Here is a 21,926-nt window from a genome sequence, read left to right on the forward strand (position 1 = left end):
ACATTCTTCAAAACACTGCATTGTTAATTTTCTTTAACTTAGGATAAGTTGTCTTTATATTTTAAGCTGTTATTAATGAAAATGTATGCATCCAGTAGGAGATCATTAGAGCATTAAACTGGCAAAGGTTCTTTAGCTTAGTATTTATTTTTAATGTAGAGTATATTAAGTGCAATATCTTTATTGATGGGCATAAGAACTTGCGTAGTAGTCTTATTTTCAGAATGTTTTAACTTAAAACAGTGGATAGAAACAATGTTCAGCCTGTGTATATGTTAACAGCTAGAGAAATTATCTGATAACGGTTGTTTTTAATGGACATAGTAAAAAAAATATAAGAATGGGCTACCATAAAATAACAAGGAGAAAAAAGCCAACCCTAGCTTTGGAATATTCTTTTAAGAGATACTGTGTAATGCATTTTAAACCAGATTTGACAAAATGTTTGTGGAAGTGAACAATAGGGAAAATTTCTGTGCTCAGCAGATCTGTCAAACACAGATGTGTGTGCATACATTTTTTATAACAGCCTTCTGTTCATTAACAACATTTGTATATTTACAATTTGTTTTATAGAACTGTTCAGTGTTTGCCAGAGTTTTCTGCTGGACTGGAGTTACTGAGCAGGTATGAACTTGCATTTCTTTGTTAGTGTCTGCTCCCTATAATTTCAGAAATAACTTTATTAGGTTAAAAAAATTAGAAGAAAATCAAAGTGTTAATAATAGTTTTTTGGATGTTCTGCAGTTAGTAGAGTGGGCATGTTTACCAAATGTTAAATATGTTTAAAGCTTGCCCAGTCCATAAGTTATGTCATATTAATGAAAGAGAAGTCCTGAAGGAAAAGCAACATTAGAAAGATGGCTTCAGTTCATGATCTAATGCACAAGGATGAAGGGAACCAGCACTGAGGCCCAGCCCATGGTTTTAATTTGATGTTTTATAACTTTTACATATTTGATATGATTTCATTCTGTTATAATAGACACAGTATGCCTGTTATTGCCATGAAAAGAAAGTGTATTCCATGTGTATTTAGTCACTTTTTTGGTTTTTTTGAGTAACAGAAGCTATCTGCATTATACATGTCCTTTGTGTCTTTATTTAAAAAAAAAACAAAACAAAACTCAACTCTTTTCTTGGGGGGGTGGACTGATCACAATCTTGTTTATTATTTTCATGTTCTTAGTGAAATTGGGTTTCAAGTACTGCTTAAGGCTTTTATGTGTAGTCTTATAAACATTGCTTGGTCCATTTAGCTCTTGATGTAAGCTAGTTTTTTAACAAAACATGGAACACATAATTTCTTTAAAGAAATTATTTCTTACTGTATGTTTGTCTTGGTAGAAGTAAATACCAGAAAGAAATGTACAGCTTTTTAAACTGTTGTTTCTGGTATTCCTGCAAATATAAGCACAGTGGTTTCCATGAAATGGTCTTCCTCTGTAAGGGGAACACTGCAAGAATAGTCATTTATCTATCTTCTCTTCAGATATGAAGATGCTTGGGCTGCCCTTCACAAAGGAGCCAAAGATTGTGCAAAAGCTGGAGAGGTAAGAAAAAATAACAGGGCCATACTTCAAGTATTTTAAAATGTGTAAGTAATTTTAAACAAAAAAAATTTAATGCCAGCTTACTGGGTTGACCCTGGTGTAATGGTTTAACTCCAGCCGGCAACTAAGTACCACATAGCTGCTCGGTCACTCCGCCCCAGCTCCCCCATAGTGGGATGGGGAAGAGAATCAGGAAAAGGTAAAACTCGTGAGTTGCAATAAGAACAATTTAATAAGTGAAATAAAGTGAAGAAATAATAATAATAATAATAATAATAATAATAATAATGATAAGCAGCAATTGTAATGAAGGGGGGGGGGAAGAATTAAACCCAAAGGGAGAAAAATGTGATGCACAATACAGTTGCTCACCACCTGCTGATCAGTGCTGAGCCAGTCCCCAAGCAGTGATTGGCCAATTTCCCCCAGTTTATATACTGAGCATAACTATGGTATGGAATATCCCTTGAGCTAGCTCTCTCCCAGCTTCTTGTGCATCTGCTCACTTGCAGGGCATGGGAAGCTGAAAAGTCCTTGACTTAGGGTAAGCACTGCTTAGCAACAACAAAACATCAGTGTGTTACCACCATTATTCTTGTATTAAATCCAAAACAGTGTTGTACCAGCTACTAAAAAGAAAATTAACTCTATCCCAGCTGAAACCAGGACACCTGGCCACTAGGTAAGCACCCACACAGCCTTGGTCACTCTCCTACCAGGGGGACAGAGGAGAGAACAAGAAGAACAAAAATGAGAAAACTCATGGTTCAAGGTAAAGGTAGTTTAATAATTGAAGGACAGAGGGAAAACAAGCGATGCAAAAGCAGTTGCTTACAACCTCTCACAAGCAGACCAACGCCCAGCCAGTCTCAAAGCAATGGTTACGCTGGAAGACCAAACCCTTAGGTTTTATTTTTGAGCATGGTGTTACATGGTATGAAATATCCCTTTGGGCAGTGGTCAACTGCTCCAGCTGTGTCCCCTCCTAACTTCATGCTCACCCATAGCCTTCTTGCTGTGGGGAAGAGAGAAGGCCTTGACACTGTACAAACATTGTTCAGCAACATCCAAAACACTGGTGCGTTACCAACACTGTTTTGGTCAGAAATCCAAGACACAGCATCATATGGGCTGCTATGAAGAAAATTAACTCCATCCTAGCTGGATCTAGTACAACCAGTATAATGAAAAATAATGCTCTGTATTGCTGCTTGGGAAAAAATGCCAAGTGGCATTGTTACTGACTGTGGTTTTAAAGTGGGGGTTTGATAGGCAGCTGATGGAATGGATCAGAATGTACAGTTCCTCTTGTTTCTCACAGCTTTTCCAGATTTGACGATACTCGGCCTACAATTAATATTCTTGAAGTATTAAATATAGTTATTGTACAAATTGAAATGTGATCATGTTTCTCACAAGGTATGATCTAATAAGAATTACCTGAATTTCATTCTCCTGTTTACTTTCTGATATTTCAATTACTGTAACAAGCATTGAGTATGATAATTTCCTAGTGCTTTTAAAGTACTTCTCAATGGATACGTGGACACCTAGAATTTCCTGTCTTCTGTCCTTTCTTCAGATAGTTGCAATACTACTTGCACTTTGACAAAAAATATTATGTCAGTTTATTATGTCTTTTTGTGGGATATGTTAGATTAGAGAAGGTTATTGATAAGTACAATTTTGTCAGTGTGACAAGAAGGTTATGGTAAATATAAGACTTACCCAGAAGTTCAGGGGGTTGTTTTTTGCACTCTTCTGCCATTATTTGAAACATTTTAAGTTAGCTAGGAATATTATTTTGAGACTGCTTAAGACATCATCGCATTGCTGATAAATGGCAGTGTAAAAAATAAATACTAATGTAAGCAATAGTGTAATTCAAACATTAAATAATGTGACGTAATGTAAACAATTGCAAAAATTTTGCTGTATGTTACTACTGTAGCTCTTTAAAAGCAGTGATAGAGCTGGGAAAGTATAGAATATATTTGGAGCTGAGGCATGTTGGTGGTTAGTATCAGGGTAGGGCCGTTGCACTGACACTGTTTGCTGCCCTTTCCTAGTAGACGGGAAATGGCAAGATTTGATTGTCCGGCTGAAAAGACTCAGGAAGTGTCTGTGCTTTCTCCTAATTGTGTTCAGTTTTCCTGCTCTGGAATTAAAATGACAAGTTGTGTGGTTTATTTCTGGAATGAAGGGAAAGAAAAGCTCCAGTAAGTGCTACCAGTGCATTGCTCTGCACCAGACCTTCCATTTCAAATCCCGTTGAAAGGGCAGACAGTTAAAGCTGGGCCACAGTGCAGAGCAGGACTGAGCTGTGGGATTCTCTGTCCTGGCTGAAACCTTCATTTTGGCTAGCTGCATCCTCCCTGACTCTTCAGATTTCCTTAGGAGTCTTCTCTGTATCTTTTTCCAGTGGATGAAAAACTCACTGCTTAATGTATTTTCAAGAGTTGTATTTAGCCTAAGAAGGGTATTACCTGATGTTCTTCTTTCTCTTGCCTAATAGTGAAAACCTTCAGTTATTAGAGATGAAGTTCTCTCTGCTGGCTTTGTGTCTTGTACTGCTCATAATGAAATTTTTTTTTAGGTCTCTTAAATTATTTGCTTACAATTTTGTAGTACTTGAAATCTGGTTTGCTTTAAAAATTGTAGTTCTGGAAATAATGTGAGGTTTCATATATATATATAAATATATAAAGCCAATGTAACTGTAATCACATATATTATGGCTGCTTGGGAAAATCAGAATGAAAAACTTCCAAAAGGACCTTGAAAGTTTTCATGAAGTTCAGATGTGTGCTTTTGGGAGAATCCAAAATACGGATTGTTTGTGGGGGTTTTGTTTGTTTCTTTTTTTATAAAAGTAGAAAATACAGCATTCAATGAAATAAGCATTGTGTAAGCACACAAGATTGACTGTACTGTATCAGAGCTAAAGGTCTACTTGTCCTGTATCCTACTTCTGGTACTGGCTAATAGCAGATAAACTGCTTGTGCTGTCGTATATATAAATGTTGAATAGAGAAAGTGAAAATGTCAAGCTTTAATTGCTGCCTACAGTCTTACCATGTTAAATCATAGGTGGTAACTACCAGTTCCATCTACAAAATTGTCCTAAAAATACTGCTTGTAGATGATTATAATTGTAGCTGTATTTAAATACCTTTGGGCTGAAATGTTTTTCTGGTGTTTGCCCCCATCTCATGGTATATTTTTTTGTTTGCTTTACTGTTTATCTGATATAAATCCCATACCTCATTCTCACAAATGGACTTGGCTTTATTGAAATAAGGATGTTGGTCTTCTGCAGTGTTTCGTTACTGACTAGGCTTTGAAATAAGTTTTCAAACTTGATCTGGTAGAACAGGATGGCCCTTTGACAGGGATAGGTAGCTAGAAGAATTTGGAAATGGAAGAAGTTGTCATTCTTCTAGAAGAATGTTTGAAGTGGGTAGAATTGTAAATCTTTGAGAATTTTCCTTTGCCCATTGCTCAGGCTTTTTTAGTTTCTGCAACTAAATTCTACTAGAACTGGGGAATTCAGAATGCAGATACAGCCATAGGCTGCAGTTGTGTGCAAGAGGAAGAATGAGCAATGGAACTAAGAGCAAGGGAAACCATAACTGAATCATCTCAAGTATCATATATAAGGGACATATTTGTTACCCAAGATCTCTTGATCTTGCTATTTCTGATAGAATCTGACCTAAATAAATAAAACTTTTAAGCAGTGTATCCTCTTCTCATTGTACTATTGCATGGTACAAGTTAGGAAGAATCAAACAACAAAAATTGAACTAATGTAAAAATGTGTTCATACTTTGCAGCTACTGCATGCAGATAAGTTTATCATGAGGGCAGAAGAGCAGGACTGTAATAAAAACAACTTTTAAAAAATGTCATTCCTTTTATTTTTTCTAGAGTATTTTGAATATGCAGAGTTTTCAGTTTTGTTAAGTTTAAATTAGTGACTAGCAACATTAAACTAAGTTATTGATCTAAATAAGCCTTACATTGCAGCACTGCAATGTTGTTCTTGTGTACCAGTGCAATGCCGCTGTCAAAATTCCAGATATGTGTTATTTACAGTTAATAAAACCCATAAAATATTTCCTGCATTGATCAATATATTGAGAAATAACTTACCGTGTTTTCATCAATGTATTTTTATATAAATATTTCATACTACAGGGGCTTTTTTGGGCATGTTGTATATTTACTTGAGAAGTATACAAGTGGCAGTGCTATATAGGGCTGCTATACTGACTTTATGCAGATGCATTAGTTCTAAAAATTAGTCAAGATGCTTTTAAATAGGTATGTAAATTTGTAAATAAAGTAAAGAACCTGTTTGTTTCAGCTGGTGGATAGCGAAGTAGTGATGCTTTCCGCACACTGGGAGAAGAAAAGGAACAGTCTGGTGGAACTACAGGATCAGCTCCAACAAATACCTGGGTTTTTAGCAGATCTGGAATGCCTCACAGCAAGTCTAGGTAAGGTTTTATAGACATACCAAGCATTCAAGTTGGCACACAGAGGATTAGTCTGAAGTTGTGAACTTTGCAATTATAAAATTTACTTTTGTTTCCTGAATGTATCTTTTCTATTGTAAAACAGTAGTTCTTAAACAAACTGTTTTTGCAAAAGAGCAAAATTAGTAGTGGTTGTTCTCCCAGCAGTTAAAATTCTGTGTATTATTATTTGGGAGAAAAAATAAATTGTTACAACTGCATATCTTGGTGTGAACAATTGAAAATTATTATTCTTGAACTCTTTTTAAAAATTCTTGAAGATGTGTAGTGTGAAAACTCATGTATGTAGTTGCATCTCTTTGATTGAGTCTATATCATTTTATATAATAATTTGTTTTAAATCATCATTTGTTGGGGATGGAGGGAAGAAATTTACCTGGCTTGGGAGACTCTGAAGGCAGCAACTTTTTGTTGAGAGTAATTGTTAGTTCCAAAAGTAGCTTGCGTAGTTTATGGTAGTGTACAGGGTCAAGCTGTTCTGAAGTCATACTCATCTTTTTCATAGGTGAAACTAGCAATCCTACATATTAAGGTTACCAAATACCCTATGTTTGTTAGATGAGTTCCAATTTTTTGTAACTTTACCGAATGTTAATCTGTTGATTTAATCGAAAAGACGAATTAGTGGCCTACTTCTGGAAACCTCTCATATAAAACAGTTGATCCACTGTTGAAAATGAAATTAGGAAAAAATGTTCTGATCTCTTAGTCTCTGAAAGCCTTTAGTGTTACTGAGCCTTGAAATGGGGATGCAGCACTTGACAAGTAGCAAGCCTTTCTGTCAACAGTAGGCCCCTTGATGCCTCCATGAAAATCCATTCAAGTTGCATCAAGTTAAAGCTTTGAAAAACTGCTGTCTGTGCATGGATTTTAGTAGCTAAGTTCCCTAGGGACTCTGCCTGCACTATTCTTACACCAGCTGGGAAGTATGCAGAAATTCCTCATGTAATTGCAACTCTTGTTTTTGTGGGGCGGGCTGGATTTTTCTGCTGGCATCTGATGTGAAGAAAAGAAAGAAGGCTAATTTCTCATTCTTTTATGGTCATTGGATATGCACAAATCGGCTTTTGTTCCTAGGTTGGTGGGTAATAACTTTGGTATTTCTTTCTGAACCAAGGAATATATTTCATTTTTGTATTACAGTTTTCTTATACCACCTTGTTTAGTAAGGATTTATCATGTGTGGTAACCATTTAATGTTGGCTTTTTGAAAAGCTGAGTTATTTTCTAAGGAAATACCGATTGAAATAATGATTTATTTAAATACCGATTTTAATATCATCATGCACAAAGTGATGCAGTCCACTGGTAGACCAAAGATAAACAATATAATAAAAACCTAATGAAATTGTCGTTATAGTTCATAACTGCAAATGCTATAAATCCTGATGAATTGGGGTTACCCTCCCATTCCTGATGTTATAGTTTTATGAACCAGAATTAATCTCACCCTGATCATAGAATTACTTGGAGAAGGCTCAGTCTCTCTAGAATATTTTTGATACTGCACAAGCAGAATTTAAGGAAGCATTAACCACTCTGTTCAGGGAAGCCAATGAATTTTAAAGTCTACTGCTAAGGTTGTGAGATTTGAACCAAATCTTCTAGCCTCACCTCGTGTGTCAGATTTCAAGTAATTTACCTAGAGGTTTTTATTAGTTCCTCCTAACCACTGTGAGTTTTTTTGAATTGCTTTTTTTTTTTTCCTGTTAAGTTTTATAGTCTATTTGAAAAGTATAATTTATACCGTATTCAACATCTACACTTCTGGAAGTGATCTACCAGAAATTTACTGTGATATTCAGCTCCCTGTTTTTAGTTTTTTATAACTCTGACCTATCTGCTTTTTATAAATTTTAACTGTATTTACTTTTCCAAGAGATGACTAATACTGTGGCTATGAATCTTGAATACAAGCGAAATATTCTGTAAAAAAACATATGTGAATGTAGAATTGTAAATTGTTGTGTCCTTGGTAGTGCATCCAAGTTGTAACGTGGCTAATTGTCATAATTTCAGAGAAATAATAGTTCTGTGTTGTGACATGGTATGCTTCTAACCTATTAATACCTAAACAATCTATTTTGAAAGTAGATAGGGAGCCCTGGCTGCTTTTGACAAGATACTTCAGATAATGGAAATGAGCCTTTTTAATGACCAACTTAAAACTGGTATGAACAGATTGCTCAGATTTTGCTGTGTATTACAAGGCACATTTTCATTAGTACTTTTATAAATAAAGTCCTTTAACTTAGGTATGCACGTTATCTACCATCCCTCATTTTAGGTAAAAAAGTCTGTGTCTTCATTTGATAGTTATTGTAGTACGCAGCATCTTGTAGCTGCTGTTGAAAACTTCGAAGAAAAAATTACTCTCATGTAAAAGCAAAAAGGACAGTTATTGTCCTTTCAAGGACCAGAATTTGAATCACCACTTAAGCCAACTTTTGTTTGAGATGTTGTAGAAAACATCTGCTTGCTGTTATCTGACATATTTGCCTTAATGTGAAATACGCTTCATGTTTGAGCAGGGGCATCAACTTGATACTGGTTTCAGAAAGGCTAGTCATGAATGTAGGTGACGATCCAATGTAAGGTGAAAATATTTAGACTGGGAAGAAAATACAGCTGGATATATATACACAGAGATAAAAGCCATTGCCTCCTGGTCTTCAGTAAGTATTTTTTTTTCTGAAATATGGGTTAGATGGATGTGAAAACTCATTAGGGAAACTAACTTTTCACACTGCTTGAGGGAGGTATCCTTGTTTGTGTCTTGAGCAGAAGATCATGCTTTGTTTTTAGATTGTGTATCAAGTATGAAAGGTGCCATTTTCTAGCTTTGCAGAATTAAATCCAATTTGTTCAGAATTTGCATTTAAAAAAATGGCCATGTTCACTTTGTTTAAGTGGGATTAAAGACAACTTAATGGCTTTTTCAGACATTAAGGAAATGTACTAAAACTTGTGAAATATAAGGTCATAGTAGTATCTTTTTAATTAAAAACAAGACTTTGATTTTAGTAACATTTGAACTACTTGAAGAACTTAATACTCCATATTTTGGGTACTTGTTTTGAAGCAAAAAAAGTGTGTTTTAATGAAATATACTTATTTTTTCATTTCTTGATAAAAATGCCAAAGGTTTTTCCAGTTTGAATAATACAGTATACTTCCAGCAACATCTTGTATTCTGAGACTAAATAATTTAATTTTTCTTCATTTCATCAGTTTGTAGACAACCTCTGAAGCAGTACTTTTAGGAGGAAAAAGTGTAGTGAGGAATAGCCCACAGACTTGGCTCTTTGGGGAAGACAAGAGTGTCTTTGAGGCAGAGAAGTCATTAGTTTACTATTATCTATTTATTAATTGTGGTTTATGTCAGGATTTAGATATTAGCAGGTATTCTGCAAGTAAAACTGAATTTAAAGCCAGACAATGTATTAATCAAGATTTTTCAGAGCTGGCATTTGAACTTTCACTTCTGAATTGTGTTTGGTTATTTAAATAACCATTTCTTTTTTGTTAGCATCTAGCAGTTGATCGCTCTTGAAAAAGAGCTGAATAAATGTGTTGTGATGCAGAAATCCAGAACACACATTCCATTAAAAGACTAGGGTTTAGTGGTTTCTTTTTTATTTTAAAAATTTTTTTAGTGTTAGGAGAGCTGTAAAAACTTTTGCTGTAAATTTGTAATGATTTGTCGTTGGGAAAATGTTTAAAGAAAATAAAGTTTGATTATTAATCAAAATTTTTTTTCTAACTGGTTGACTGGTTGTTCAGAAACTGCTGTTACTTTTCTTGCTTTCATGAGTTTGTCTGAGATGAAATGGCATTTATTTTTTACCAAGAAAATCAGGGAAGATATTTGGGAGATGTATGTAAAACCAAGGAATTTTAATAATACAGCGTAAAGATAACTTCTGTTCAACATGGAGTTGGTCTTTTTCTTAGGCTCCAGAGCAGAATACTTTGGTGGAGAGGGTTGTTGTATAAGTTAGAGATAGGTATGTATAAAAGGCATATAGTTTGGTGGTGTAAACTTGGTAGTGTCTGTGGCTTGAATACAGAAGGAAAAAAATCCTAGTATAATTGCTATGTAGTTTCAGCAAAGATGCTGCTTTAGCTTCATGTAAATGGTATGATCTTAGCTGTGTTTAAGAACTTTTCTTTAAAAACAAATCAAAATTGAGCTCCAGTAGAACTGTAATTATGTAAAGTATTTTTTTTTCCCAAGTGTTGCATCTAAACTGAGCTCTTCCTTTATACAGATGTCTTTCACTGCTCATTTTAAGCTTTTAGTAATTGTGGTCCCTGTCTGACCTAGAGGTAGAGAGAATTTCTTTGATGTAATTGTTTCCATCCTCTCTGTTTTCTGCCTTTTTGCCTTTTAGTCAGAGAATGAATGAAGTTTGAAAAAACATTTTTAGTACTTCTTGGTGTTTTCTCTTGTTTGGGTGGCTGGGAAGTGCAGGAAAGCTACATTTAAAGTTACTGTAGCAGGAATTTAAAACTGTATTTTTTTTTCTGATAAACAGCTGTGTTCTAGCTTTTCTAACAGTTTTTGTACTACTGCAGAACTACAGGTAACACAGGTTTCAGTTAAAAAAATTATATGGTAAATTTAAATTAGCTAAACTTTAGCAATAAAGTGTGTTCAGGTACAAATCTGGATTTTGTGGTTGTTGAGTTCTAGATAAATACTTTAATACCTTCATAGCTGGTAGACTAAGAAAAATAGTGTACATTCATGCAAGATAATTCAATCTAATGTCATCTGATCAAACATTAGCATACTTTAAAAAAATTAATACTAAGAACTAAAACTTGTGATAGTGTTGTTATACCTGTGATAGTGTAACAAATATAGGCCAAACTAATATAATTGGAATGATGTCACTAAAGGACAAGTTATTTTTTCAGTTATCTAATAAAAAATACTCTTCCTACCAATTATGGCATATTATATATACATACAGGAAAATTCTTAATCTAAATATACAATGGGTTTTTTTACAGCCTCCTTTTTAAAAAGATTAAAAGGAGGAAGTGTTTTTCTTCCGCATAGCAGTGCTGTTTCAGAGTGAGATGGTGATTCTTGCCTGACTGCTTGGTTGTGGCATTTCTTGAAGAGCTGGAAAAGAATTAGTGATCTTGCAGGTATTCACTGGGTTTCTAGGGCAGATTCATTCTAGGTGCCACTGTGAACTACAAACTGGAAATTAATTTCTGTATCTCATATTTTTGCTAAATAACTTTTTTTTGAAGTGTGTGCTTATTTATCTGTGAACATAGATAGGAGCTGATCAAAGAATTATGGCTTAAATTTCAAATTCATTAAAGGTGTAACTGGAACTTGCTTTTTGATGCACGGTGCATACTCATTTGAGTAGGAGACAAGTTAGTTCACGACTGTAGCTGGTACTATTGCTGTGGAGCTAGTCTTCAGCTTTTTCTGTGAAAAGCATCTACGTTTTCTTTCACTTCAGAAAGAAGAATTCTGAAACCTGTGTTGCAGTGAAGTACTGTTCTTATCTTCTGGAGAAATCTTAAGTGTTCATTCCTCCAGGAGCACAGTGTTTTCTGCAGTTCCCACTAGAGGCTGCTCAAATGCCAGTGTTAGGGATCAGTTGCCCTTTTGAAGTCGCTTTTCTTCATCCTTTTTATTTTCCAGTTCTTTGTTGTTGTCTTTTAATATTATTTCAATAGCAAGTACAGCAAAGCAGGTGGTGTGTTTTTTAAGTGGAAAAAACAGTGGTTGATAGGTACCGTACTGAATTATCTGGAGCCCTGCTGTGTTTGTGAATTTTGCAAATTAGTAAGTGAGCAATCATTCTGAAAAGCAAGTTAGCATGATACAGACATTTGGATTTTAGTGCACTTGGAAAAGTCCATTTCTTAAGCAAAGGGGACCAGCAGTCGTAATTGTAGTCATGATATTGCCCTTTGAATACATCTGGATTTTATGAGAGCAAGTTGAGTATGTGGTAAACAATGTATGTTCCACATCACAGTCTGTAGAAGTGGAAGCTTTTTTTTCCCCTCAAACTTGTTTTCATGTTTTCAGCTGCCTCCCCCCACCTTTTTTTTTTTTTCTCCGTCAAGTGATCTGTGTACAGATAACTAATTTAAGGAGATTTTTACTGATTATATGATACATGTTTCCCTTTTTGACTGTTGTGGAGCAGTACCTTACTTGCTAGGGACTAAAAAAACCTTACTAAAAAATTGGAGCTGAATATATGAATTTGCATGCTAGGAAATTTGTTGACAAGGTCTTAACTTTTGCTTTTCTAGGGGGACCACTAGGATAGCTGTTTGTAATTGAGTAATGGTTAAGAAAGTTGAAATTTTGTGTACTCCAAGTAGAATGGCCAAACCAGAATTGAAGATTTGACTGATGCCTTCAACTTGCTGTTTCCTTCTTGTGAGCATCCAAAACACATTAACTTTTAAATCACTCTTTTATACCTTGAACTTAATAGTTACTGACTCGCTTTATGAAGATTGCTTCTGTGTGTTACAGGCAAGGTGAAACACAGCCTTTTGCCGAAACTCAGAATTGCTTTAGGTTTTCTGCTGTTTCATTCCATCATCTGTGTAGTTCTTTGCATCAACAATCAAGTACATACGCTGCAACAGATTAGTGTATCTGTCTCTGAACTGCAAACACCCTTTTATTCTTTGGTTGCTATTTTGTTTGTAAAAATGCGATTTATCCTTCTTCCTGCAATTTACCTTCCCTCTGGTAAGGAGAAGTCCTGGCAAAAGGGTGAATAATAGTCTTGTATTCACACAGTTCCATCCAAGAATAACTAGCTGGTTAGGGTTTGGGAAAATAGCTTTTCTACTTTGGGATCCTGAGGAGGGACATGGCGTTCAGCATTAATTAATCACCTGCGGAAAGAGCAATCCTTTGATCCAGGATTCACATGGCACAATTCAGGTCAGAAGGGACCTCAGGAGTTCTCTAGTTCAAATTGCTACTCACAACAGGGTGAGCTATGAGATAGGATCAGATTTCTTAGGGCTTTTCATAGGCATGATCTCTTTTTAACTTGCCACTCCAAGCAATTAGGGTTAAAGAGGAGATTAAGAGGTTTTGCATGCATTTAAGCACATGGGTATGTAAAATAGCTAAATCTAGAGATTTGCCTGTCAGTAAAGGATCTGTTTTGAGAGTAAACTTTTGAAGTCTGTATTCTTTTATCCAGGAGGTCACGTAAAAGTCAAAATTCTCCCAGTATGCTCTACTTTTGCTTCATTTGAGTAATTTAAGGTTAGTACTGGTTTTGGTCAGCACAGCTTTATGCCTCAGATTGGTACCAGAGAGGAAGGGCTAAACTGACAGTGTGCCGAAGAAGCAAAATTTAATTTTTAATTATGAGTTCTAGATGATGCTTTTCCTGACGTGTAGACCGCAAGCCTGTCAGACCAAGATGCTGGGGCAAATATAGTGGCTCGACATCTTGCTGCAAAGGGAGCCTCAGATTGATCTCCCTTGAACGTGGCTCTGCTGGCACTCCTTACTATGTGGATACGAACTGAGAGTTGTTTATCTTTCTGAGCCATTTATATATGTGTAATTATTACCATGTTAATGATGTACCTTTATGAATTCCTGTTTCTGTTCAGGTGAGTTGTCCATCTATTGATACAATTTGATATTCATGTAAGTATTTCTTATAGCCCAGCTAGAGGCAAACTTTGAGGAAATGGAGAATCATCTATTGTGTCTTGAGGACCTGTGTGAACAGTGTGAGTTGGAAAGATACAAATGTGTGCAGACATTACAGCTGGAAAACTACAAGAAAACAAAAAGGTAAATAAAAACAATTGCTATAAATATAAATTAGCATAAAATATAAGCCTTTGTGATTTTTTTTTCTCCATATATAACATAATCCCTTTTATTTTCATCTTTTAAAAAAACAGTAGTCCTTGACAGGAAGTTGTGAATTTGTAATAGATTAATTCAATGTTGGCATAACTCTTGGTGATGAACAAAGTGTGTGTGTGTTTAGAAAATTATCAATACATTGTTATTAAGGTGAAGTTGTGCTTATTATTCTCTACAAGCAATTGGAGTAAGGGCTATTGTTAGTAAGCACTGACAAGTTGTTGTTTCTTTTAATCTCTTGCCCTGTTATTTTGGTTTTCTTTTTTTCCCCATGTACCTGTAAGGTTAGGAACGGTATTTCTGTCTATCTTCCTTTCAGTTCATTCCTATCCTATAAATACCTTTCACTTTGTATGAAAGGTATTAACCTTCTGCCATTCAACTTGCAAAAACAGGACATTGCTACTTGTAATCGAAGTTCAACTTGTAGCAGTATGTATGAAAAGTCAGAACAGCCAACTCTTCAGCTTCATGTTTACCTAAAAGATAAAGTAGCAAGAGATAAATGTTAAGAGCTTAAATAGCTTAAACTGTTGACTTTCTTGGTTTTGTTCCTGACAGTGCCGAAAATAACCTTACTGAGATAAAACAAGCAGTATTAAGGCCATTATATAAATGAGGAAATGAGGAGTTAAATTGAAGGAATTTGTCAAAGGCATGTCTCAGACAGACGCTGTTAGGGAGTGGTAGGTAGATGCAGATGCTGACAGACCTGGAGCCAGCATTGACATGGGGATAACCAGGTTACTTGATCTGTCTAACCTGGTGTCCTCCTGTTAGCCAGGGGAAGCATCCTGGCACCCTCCTCGATTCTCTTGTTTGTGGAAGCAAGTGTGCCTCATGCCATAATTGGAACAACTGGTTTGGTTTACAGTCCTGGTTAGGATGTGATGATCAAGGCCAGAACTGTGCCGGACAGCACTGGTAACACTTTGCTTAGCTTAGCAGTTTTTCTCTTTTTTGACCCTCCTTTTGCCATCCCTATAGCTCTTCTTTTTGTTTGTTTGTTGTGGTTTTTCTTAATCCCAGAGTCCTCAGAAATAAACAGTCCACCCCTAATAACTTATTTTTCCCTATTGGTCCTGGTTTTGCTACTCAAATTTGGTATTTCTGATACCATTTTCTAGGGAATCTTGGCCTTCGGTGGTGTTACAAATATGGTTACCGAAGTACTGCTGGTGTTGCAAGTTCTGCTTCCCAGAAAGTCTGCAATAGCTTAAAGGTCCCCCTTCAATTTTCTGTAAAGTTTGGCTGTTTCTCGCCTTACTCCCCTTTAACCATCTGTGAAATCCAGCCATCTCTTACGGTGCAATCTATAGCTTTTGTCAGCCTCTTGCTATGTTGTCTGTCACATCTAGCAATTTCTCATGTCATGTCCTTTCGTTTTACACATCCTGTTCAGTTAGTTTAACCTCAGGCCAGGGTCTTGGTGGTGATCTTGTCATTTTCCTGCAACCTGGATTTTCTCTTTCCCAAGTCAGGGCAACGCCATTTTCTCGCTCTCCAGGAAGAGTCAACAGTAGTCAGTATGGCTGGATATTCACTTGTTCAGACCTATTTAAGTGATAGAATATTTAATAGCAATTATTTTAAAATTCTAAATATGTGCTATGTAACTGAATAACACACAAATGTAAAATGTGCATAAAGCAACAGATCTGTATCCCCTAAAATACTGTAACCTTTCTGAAATTTTCTGAGTTCTGTTTGTTCTTTCTGCCGTCCTCACTCCCTCTCCTCCTCCCCTAGCCTCTACTTCCAACATCAAAATAAAGTGTTAAACTGTTGCTTACTCTGCTTAGCAGCATCTAATCAGTTTTATAAATAGAATGCTAAGCAAATTACTTAACGTAATTATAAGCTGATTACATTTGGTCAGATCTAGACAAAACAGGAAAAACTTAGGTAATTTCTGGTTAATCATTACCACTGTATTTATTTAAGAAAGAAACCAACTGCTATCTTATTACTAGAAGGACACCTGCCAGTGTAGATACTCGGAGAAAACACAGCCAGTAACTTGATGTGAGTGTGATTTCTTATGTTTGTTCAGAACTCATATCCTGTCGTCTTCTCTTTAGTGTTTGGGGTTTTTACTGTGATACCAGCTACTGAAAGAATCAAGTGGGTGTTCAGGAGTCTCTGCTTTCTCTCTTTAACACAATAGTTACTTTCAGGAAGTGAGTAGTTTTGTGTTTACAAAAAACAAAACAAAGTATTTCCTATGTTTTGACAATATAGGGATGAAAACTGAGGTGAACACAAACTGTAGAAACTGTGGTTATTGTAAGCATGTAACAAAAAGTAATTTTATTATAAAGTCACCGTAGAGCTTAGACTAGCAGCTCATAAATTTCAAGTCTTTTGAAAAATCTTCCTATATGAAAGATTTAGAAGAAAGTGCTTTAGGTCAACATTAAAGCTTTGAAATGCAGCTTATGGTAACTATGGGAACTGATTTTCAGGAGTAAGTCTCCCTATTAAATAGAGCAACTTTATTTCAGTTCAAACAGATAAATTTTTTGCCTTTTGTCATTGTGTTGAGTACTAGTTTCAGAGTAGGTTCATCAATCCAAGATGTTATCCACGGTATATTTTAAAGCCTGGTGTTTGGGGGGGATTGATTGTTTTTCTGTGTGCTTATATTTAGATTTTTAATATTCTCTTTTTTGTTTTTAAATCCATTAATCGGGGGTACCAGTATCGTTGTATGAAGTCTTAATTCATCCCTTGTTTTCTCTAGTTAGTCTTGCTGCAATTGCTTGCATGTACATTAGCCTTGAACCGTGTCGTTTTGTTTCCTGTCCTTTTCTCAATCAAACACAGTTCTTCTTCCTTTCCCTTCATCCTCCTACTGAGGATGTACTGTTTCTGACTGCAGAAAACTCCTTGTATCCCTCCAGTCTCCTATGGCAGTTCTTGCATTCCCAAGGCAGTGCACCGTGTCCTTTAGGAATCACTGTCAGAAGCTCACTTTTGTGCCAATTTGTATGTGCACTGAATTGCAGGCTTATGGTGTAAGAGAAAATGTTTCTGTCCTGGAGCTGTACTTGCTATGAAGCTCTTAGTACCATTTGTATCCATTTCAGATGGATCACCATTTTTTGGAAAAACAGAAACTCCTGGTTATGTTACCAGTTAAAAGGAGCTGGCCAACTGCAACATGTAAAAACACATTGGAGATAGCAGAGAATCCTTGTCACTGGAAATGAGGGAATAAATTTTATTATGTGTCATTTGACTTTAAACAGGCTTGTCTGAATTTTATTTTGTTTAGGATGTTGTTTAAGAATCCTTTCTGGTTTTCAGTACGTGTCTGCTTTGAGAACAGAGAGAAGGAAAATGAATAAAGAAATCTAAAATCCTGAGTCTGAAGTATACCCTGCTGCTAGGGTGTACTTCAACAGATGAATGTTTAGTAAATACAGACCTTAGTGCGAATAATTTCCTTTCTGGTGACATTTAAGGAAAATTTTACCTTAAATGTATATTCCTAATTTTTGTATGTGAAAGGTTTATTTGTTGTCAAATACTATGTAGCCCCATGCTTTGGTAATTGATGCAGTAGATGAGGAGTTGAACAGATTGTTGTATTTCTTGTTAGATGCATTGCTATGCCATGATGGTGGTCTTACACTTCTGGATGAGAATGTTTGATTCAGTTTCTCATTCAGAACAGTATAAAGTTTACGGCAATTGCACTGTGTAGGTTAGAGATGTCCATGTGAGAAAATTTCATAATCGGTTATCACTGTTAAGTTCTTCTGCTTGATCTCCTCTTGGTTTTATCCCTCTAATTGCTTTGGGAACATAAGGAACAGTGAGGATTGTTGCAGTTAGATACAGTTGCTTATGTTAGACTTAACCAACATAAACGTTCAAAATGTAAATACAAAAAACTTCTTTAAACAATTCAGACTAGTCTGCTTTTTTGAAAAAGTTGTTTGTTGTTTTTTTTTTTAACTTGGACCAATTAGTGGTTATTTACTCACCAACATACAAAAATGTTTTGTATTATTATTTTTTGCTATGTTTTGCTTTCAAATATTATCTTTACCTCCTACAGTATCACTGTAAAAAGCTGCCCTTTTTTTGGTGGTCTTGTTTAACCTAAATTAATTTTTTTTTTCTACCAAGATCAAAAGAGGTCTAGAGGATGGAATGGGTAATACACTGCCATACAAAATCGTGTTGCGTAAAAGACGACTTACAAGTCTGTAGATCTTGTTTAGATCCTGTAGCCTTCCCCAAGTGATAAGCTAGAACAGTACTCTGCACAGTACATCATCTTCAGTGATGACTCCCTCCCATATGGCAGGGATAAATTTAAACTGTACCTTCATAACCGTTTTGAGCTTTACATGTAATTTATCAAATTAACTTTATACATTAAAAATAAACCATTGTTGCAAATGTTTCAAACAAGTTTATTTTTTCCTTCCAGCATTAAATCTACTGTGAATTATTTCTAAGACTCTAGCTACATGTTTCATGGTTCTCATCAAAATTTTCATCAAGAGTTAGCTTTCATGCCATATTCTTCTTGATCAGTCTTCTGGTGGTATAGATTTTCAGCTGCTAATACCTCCATATACCTGGGTACATAAATAATGATTTTGCAAGGGTGGATGCAGAACTTTGATTATCTTCAGGACAGCTTTCAGGGTAGATGCACAGTGGATGACTGGCTTCGAGTTTTCATCAGGTATTAATTGTATGAGTGTAAGTTTCCATGCTCACAACAGAGTTCAGATGGCGGAGATCTTTTTCATCCTGCTGTTCTTGAGTTTGCATGCAGCACAATCAATTGCAAATGTTCTCATGGTGATAACTGGCTGGAATTAATTTTATGGCCATCAGTTATTGCACTTCTTTGGACAGACACATGGAATGAGAATTCTTATTGATCTGGAAAAACTGGGCTTGCACAAGGTTTGGAAAAGTTCCCTTGATAATTGTGTTTCCTTTTGTGTAGTTTTAGGGCTCTGAACTTTCTTTTGTTTGCGAGAACATTTGCAGTACAGTATTTTGCATGCATCAAACCCAAAGGAGCATGCTTCTCCATTAATAGTGAATTTTACTCCTATCAGTGCTCCAAGTATTTGAAAACATTAGGCAAGACTGAATACTTAGCAGGTCAATAGATTGTAGGTTTTTTTGGCGTTTTTTTATATTATTTGTAAAGTGTGAATGTGCAGTAAAATTTCTGTTGCTTAAGTTGATTTAATTTTGCCCTTCTTTTGTGGTGGTCTTTGCTTGATGCAGAGAGGGAGTGACATTGTTATAAAGAGTTTTGTTGCATACCTTCTCCTTATAGTTTTGTTTTCTTTTGAACAGACATATAAAAGATTTTGTTCTTTGTTGGGTTTTGTGACCTATGATTAAAGACTGAATGTGTTGGATCCTCTGCATCTTACAACACATTGTACTACTGTTTTCTAGAAAATGTTAAACGTTATGTCAATCCTGTATAACTTTTCTCTACCTTTATGTAGTGCTGGTTACTGGGCAAAATCTGCAAATCCTGTCAATCTGTTAGTGCCATCTATTCTTCATCCAGATTTATTGTACCAATAATAGAAATAGATGGTTTAGGACTGCCTTAATCACGTTTTGTATTCTCCCTTACTTCAAAACTGCATTATTTATCAAATTTGTTCATTTCATTATGGCTAGTGGCAGGAGAACAGGGCTTAGGTATTTCTCATTACCACACTGAAATCCATTCTCTGCTTTTGAGCAAGGTACTGTGTCTCCTGATAAGTTCTTTCTTCACTATGAATTATTTTCCTGAGAACTTAGGAATTCAGTCATTCCTTTTCACTTACATCTAAAACGAATTAGTTTAAAAATTGTTCAAAAAAATGCATTAAATGCATTTATTGATGCCACCTCTGTGAGGGGTATTTTACATTTCTGTGTCAAAGGGATGTGTTGAGGATGCCTGAAGTGGTAGAAGTTGTAACTTCTATCTGCCACAATTGCATCCATGCTGTGTGGAACAACATTCAGCATTTTAGGTAAAGAGTGTATGTGGGAATACGGGCCTTTTTTAATTCTTTATTTTTGTGGTCTTGTGTATTATATGTCACTTAGCAAACAAAGTTGGGCCAGTTTTTTAGTACTGTAATTTTTTTTTTATTTATGCATATAGGGAAATTGATGGCCAAGTTAAAAGAAGGTCTGGATTTTGTTGTGTAGCTGTTCACCAAAAAGAGGTTTGCTGAAACCCTTTTTCTCCCTAGGAACGACTTGCGTTGTTCATAACAACATAAGCGTTGATGGTGGAGGTGGCCTTTGGTAGAGTTGTTTGTATCTTCTCTTAAACTTCAGCTTCTCTTACATTTCTTTGTAGCTTCTCAGATTTATTTGTAGCTTGCAGTTGTTTGTATCTTCTCTTAAATTTTGTCTCTCAAATTTCAACTTTAAACTTTGATTCCTAAACTTTTGGTTGTATGATAAAAAACCCCTGTGCTGGTAGATGTATCTTTTAGTGATCCAATGACATTGCATACTAAGGAAAAAAATTTAATTTTTTTTAATTTAAAAGCTGCCCCCTCTTTTTAGATAGCAACAGCATGAAAGCAAAGTGAAAACTGGTCCTGTGCAAAATCTACATCTGAAGGCATAAGGTCTTAAAGGGAGCTAAGAATTTATTCAGCATTTCAGATTCCAGTTTGGAGTGGTTCCAATGCTAAATGGAATATATAGTTCGAATATATATTCCATTGCTAATGGCCTGTATCCATCTCTTAGCAGAGGACAAAACACTTGGTTGCTTTTAATGATTTAACTTCTACCATTTTCCTCTGGGTTTAATGCCATCTCCTTCATTTTTACTGTTCTTTTGAATGATAGCACCTGAAAGGTGACCTCCAGCGTTTTTCATCAAGCTAAGTATTTGTTTCTTTTTTTATTATTATCCAAAGATAAATGCTTTCACTGTACCCTGAAACTGCTGAGTTTATTAGGGTAGTATTTATTCGTAGTTGTATTTATTAGCTTGATTACCAGTTAATGTTTGCAATTTCTGTTACAAAATTTTGCTTTGATACAGTCCATCTTCTGTAATGAAGTTAATGTGGAAGTTTTGCTGGAAGAGATGGAAAGACTTCAGATTTGTAGCTGCATTTGACTATGGAAGCAAAAAAATCTCCACTGCAACATTATTTAAATGCCTTAGGTCTTTGCTCTTCTCTTTTACTGGATAAAGTGTCGCTTTTGATGGTAAAGAATCATGACCTGTCTTCAGTGTTTCTTTGGATAAATAGAAGACTTGCCTGCTGCTTAATTTCAAGAGTATTTTAGTAGTACTTTTAGATTTTATTGATTTTTTTTTCATTACTTGGTCTTTTCATTACTTAAGTCTCAAAGGTATTATCAAAGTAGTAGTTGGCCTAAGTGATCTGAAAAGGGTGCCTAAGGAATCTGTGGTAGGGAAAACATTTTTGTGTTGTTATCTTAAGTGCTAATCCCCAAAGTACATAAAGTACTTGAATTATTTCTGTGCACCATAAAAGTGACATAAGTTTTGAGTTCTTAGGTTTTTTACTTTTCCTTTTGGTGACATCCAGAGGAAAATTCCCCACGTGGCTCTTGTTAGGTGCCAGAAGTATTTTTAAACTACATTGCACACAAGAAGCTATACTTTCTTTAGATGTAAATACTATTTACAAACAAAAATTAACAACTCAACTTTTATAAACACATTTCATTGTAAAATCTTTCAAATTTAGTCCTCAATTTTTATCATCCATATGCTGTCGTGAGATTGTCTTTTGTTTATGCATGTGTCTTGTAGTTTGGATTTACTGACTGTTACTTTCAGAGCTAGTGTTATAAAATTGTTTCTGACATACGTTTATGACTTTGTTACTTTCTTATCTGCCTACTCTTTTCATGAAGATCAACTACAGAACTGTCAATTCTGGC

At 35.4% G+C, this 21,926-nt stretch overlaps 1 protein-coding gene across 2 annotated transcripts in view; it reads left to right on the forward strand.

Moving 5' to 3' along the window:
• Nucleotides 1-21,926, forward strand: part of DTNBP1 (dystrobrevin binding protein 1) — a 72,536-nt gene that overhangs the window by 6,701 nt on the left and 43,909 nt on the right. Inside the window, exons 3-6 of one of the 2 annotated variants that reach the window (XM_055704456.1) lie at nucleotides 577-627; nucleotides 1,493-1,553; nucleotides 5,923-6,055; nucleotides 13,784-13,916. In XM_055704456.1, coding sequence (XP_055560431.1) covers nucleotides 577-627; nucleotides 1,493-1,553; nucleotides 5,923-6,055; nucleotides 13,784-13,916 — 378 coding nt within the window. The remainder of the gene's footprint in view (nucleotides 1-576; nucleotides 628-1,492; nucleotides 1,554-5,922; nucleotides 6,056-13,783; nucleotides 13,917-21,926) is intronic. The other variant, XM_055704457.1, reaches the window with a different exon arrangement.

The sequence above is a fragment of the Falco cherrug genome, chromosome 3 (genome assembly GCF_023634085.1).
Source record: "Falco cherrug isolate bFalChe1 chromosome 3, bFalChe1.pri, whole genome shotgun sequence".
Taxonomy (NCBI): Eukaryota; Metazoa; Chordata; class Aves; order Falconiformes; family Falconidae; genus Falco; species Falco cherrug.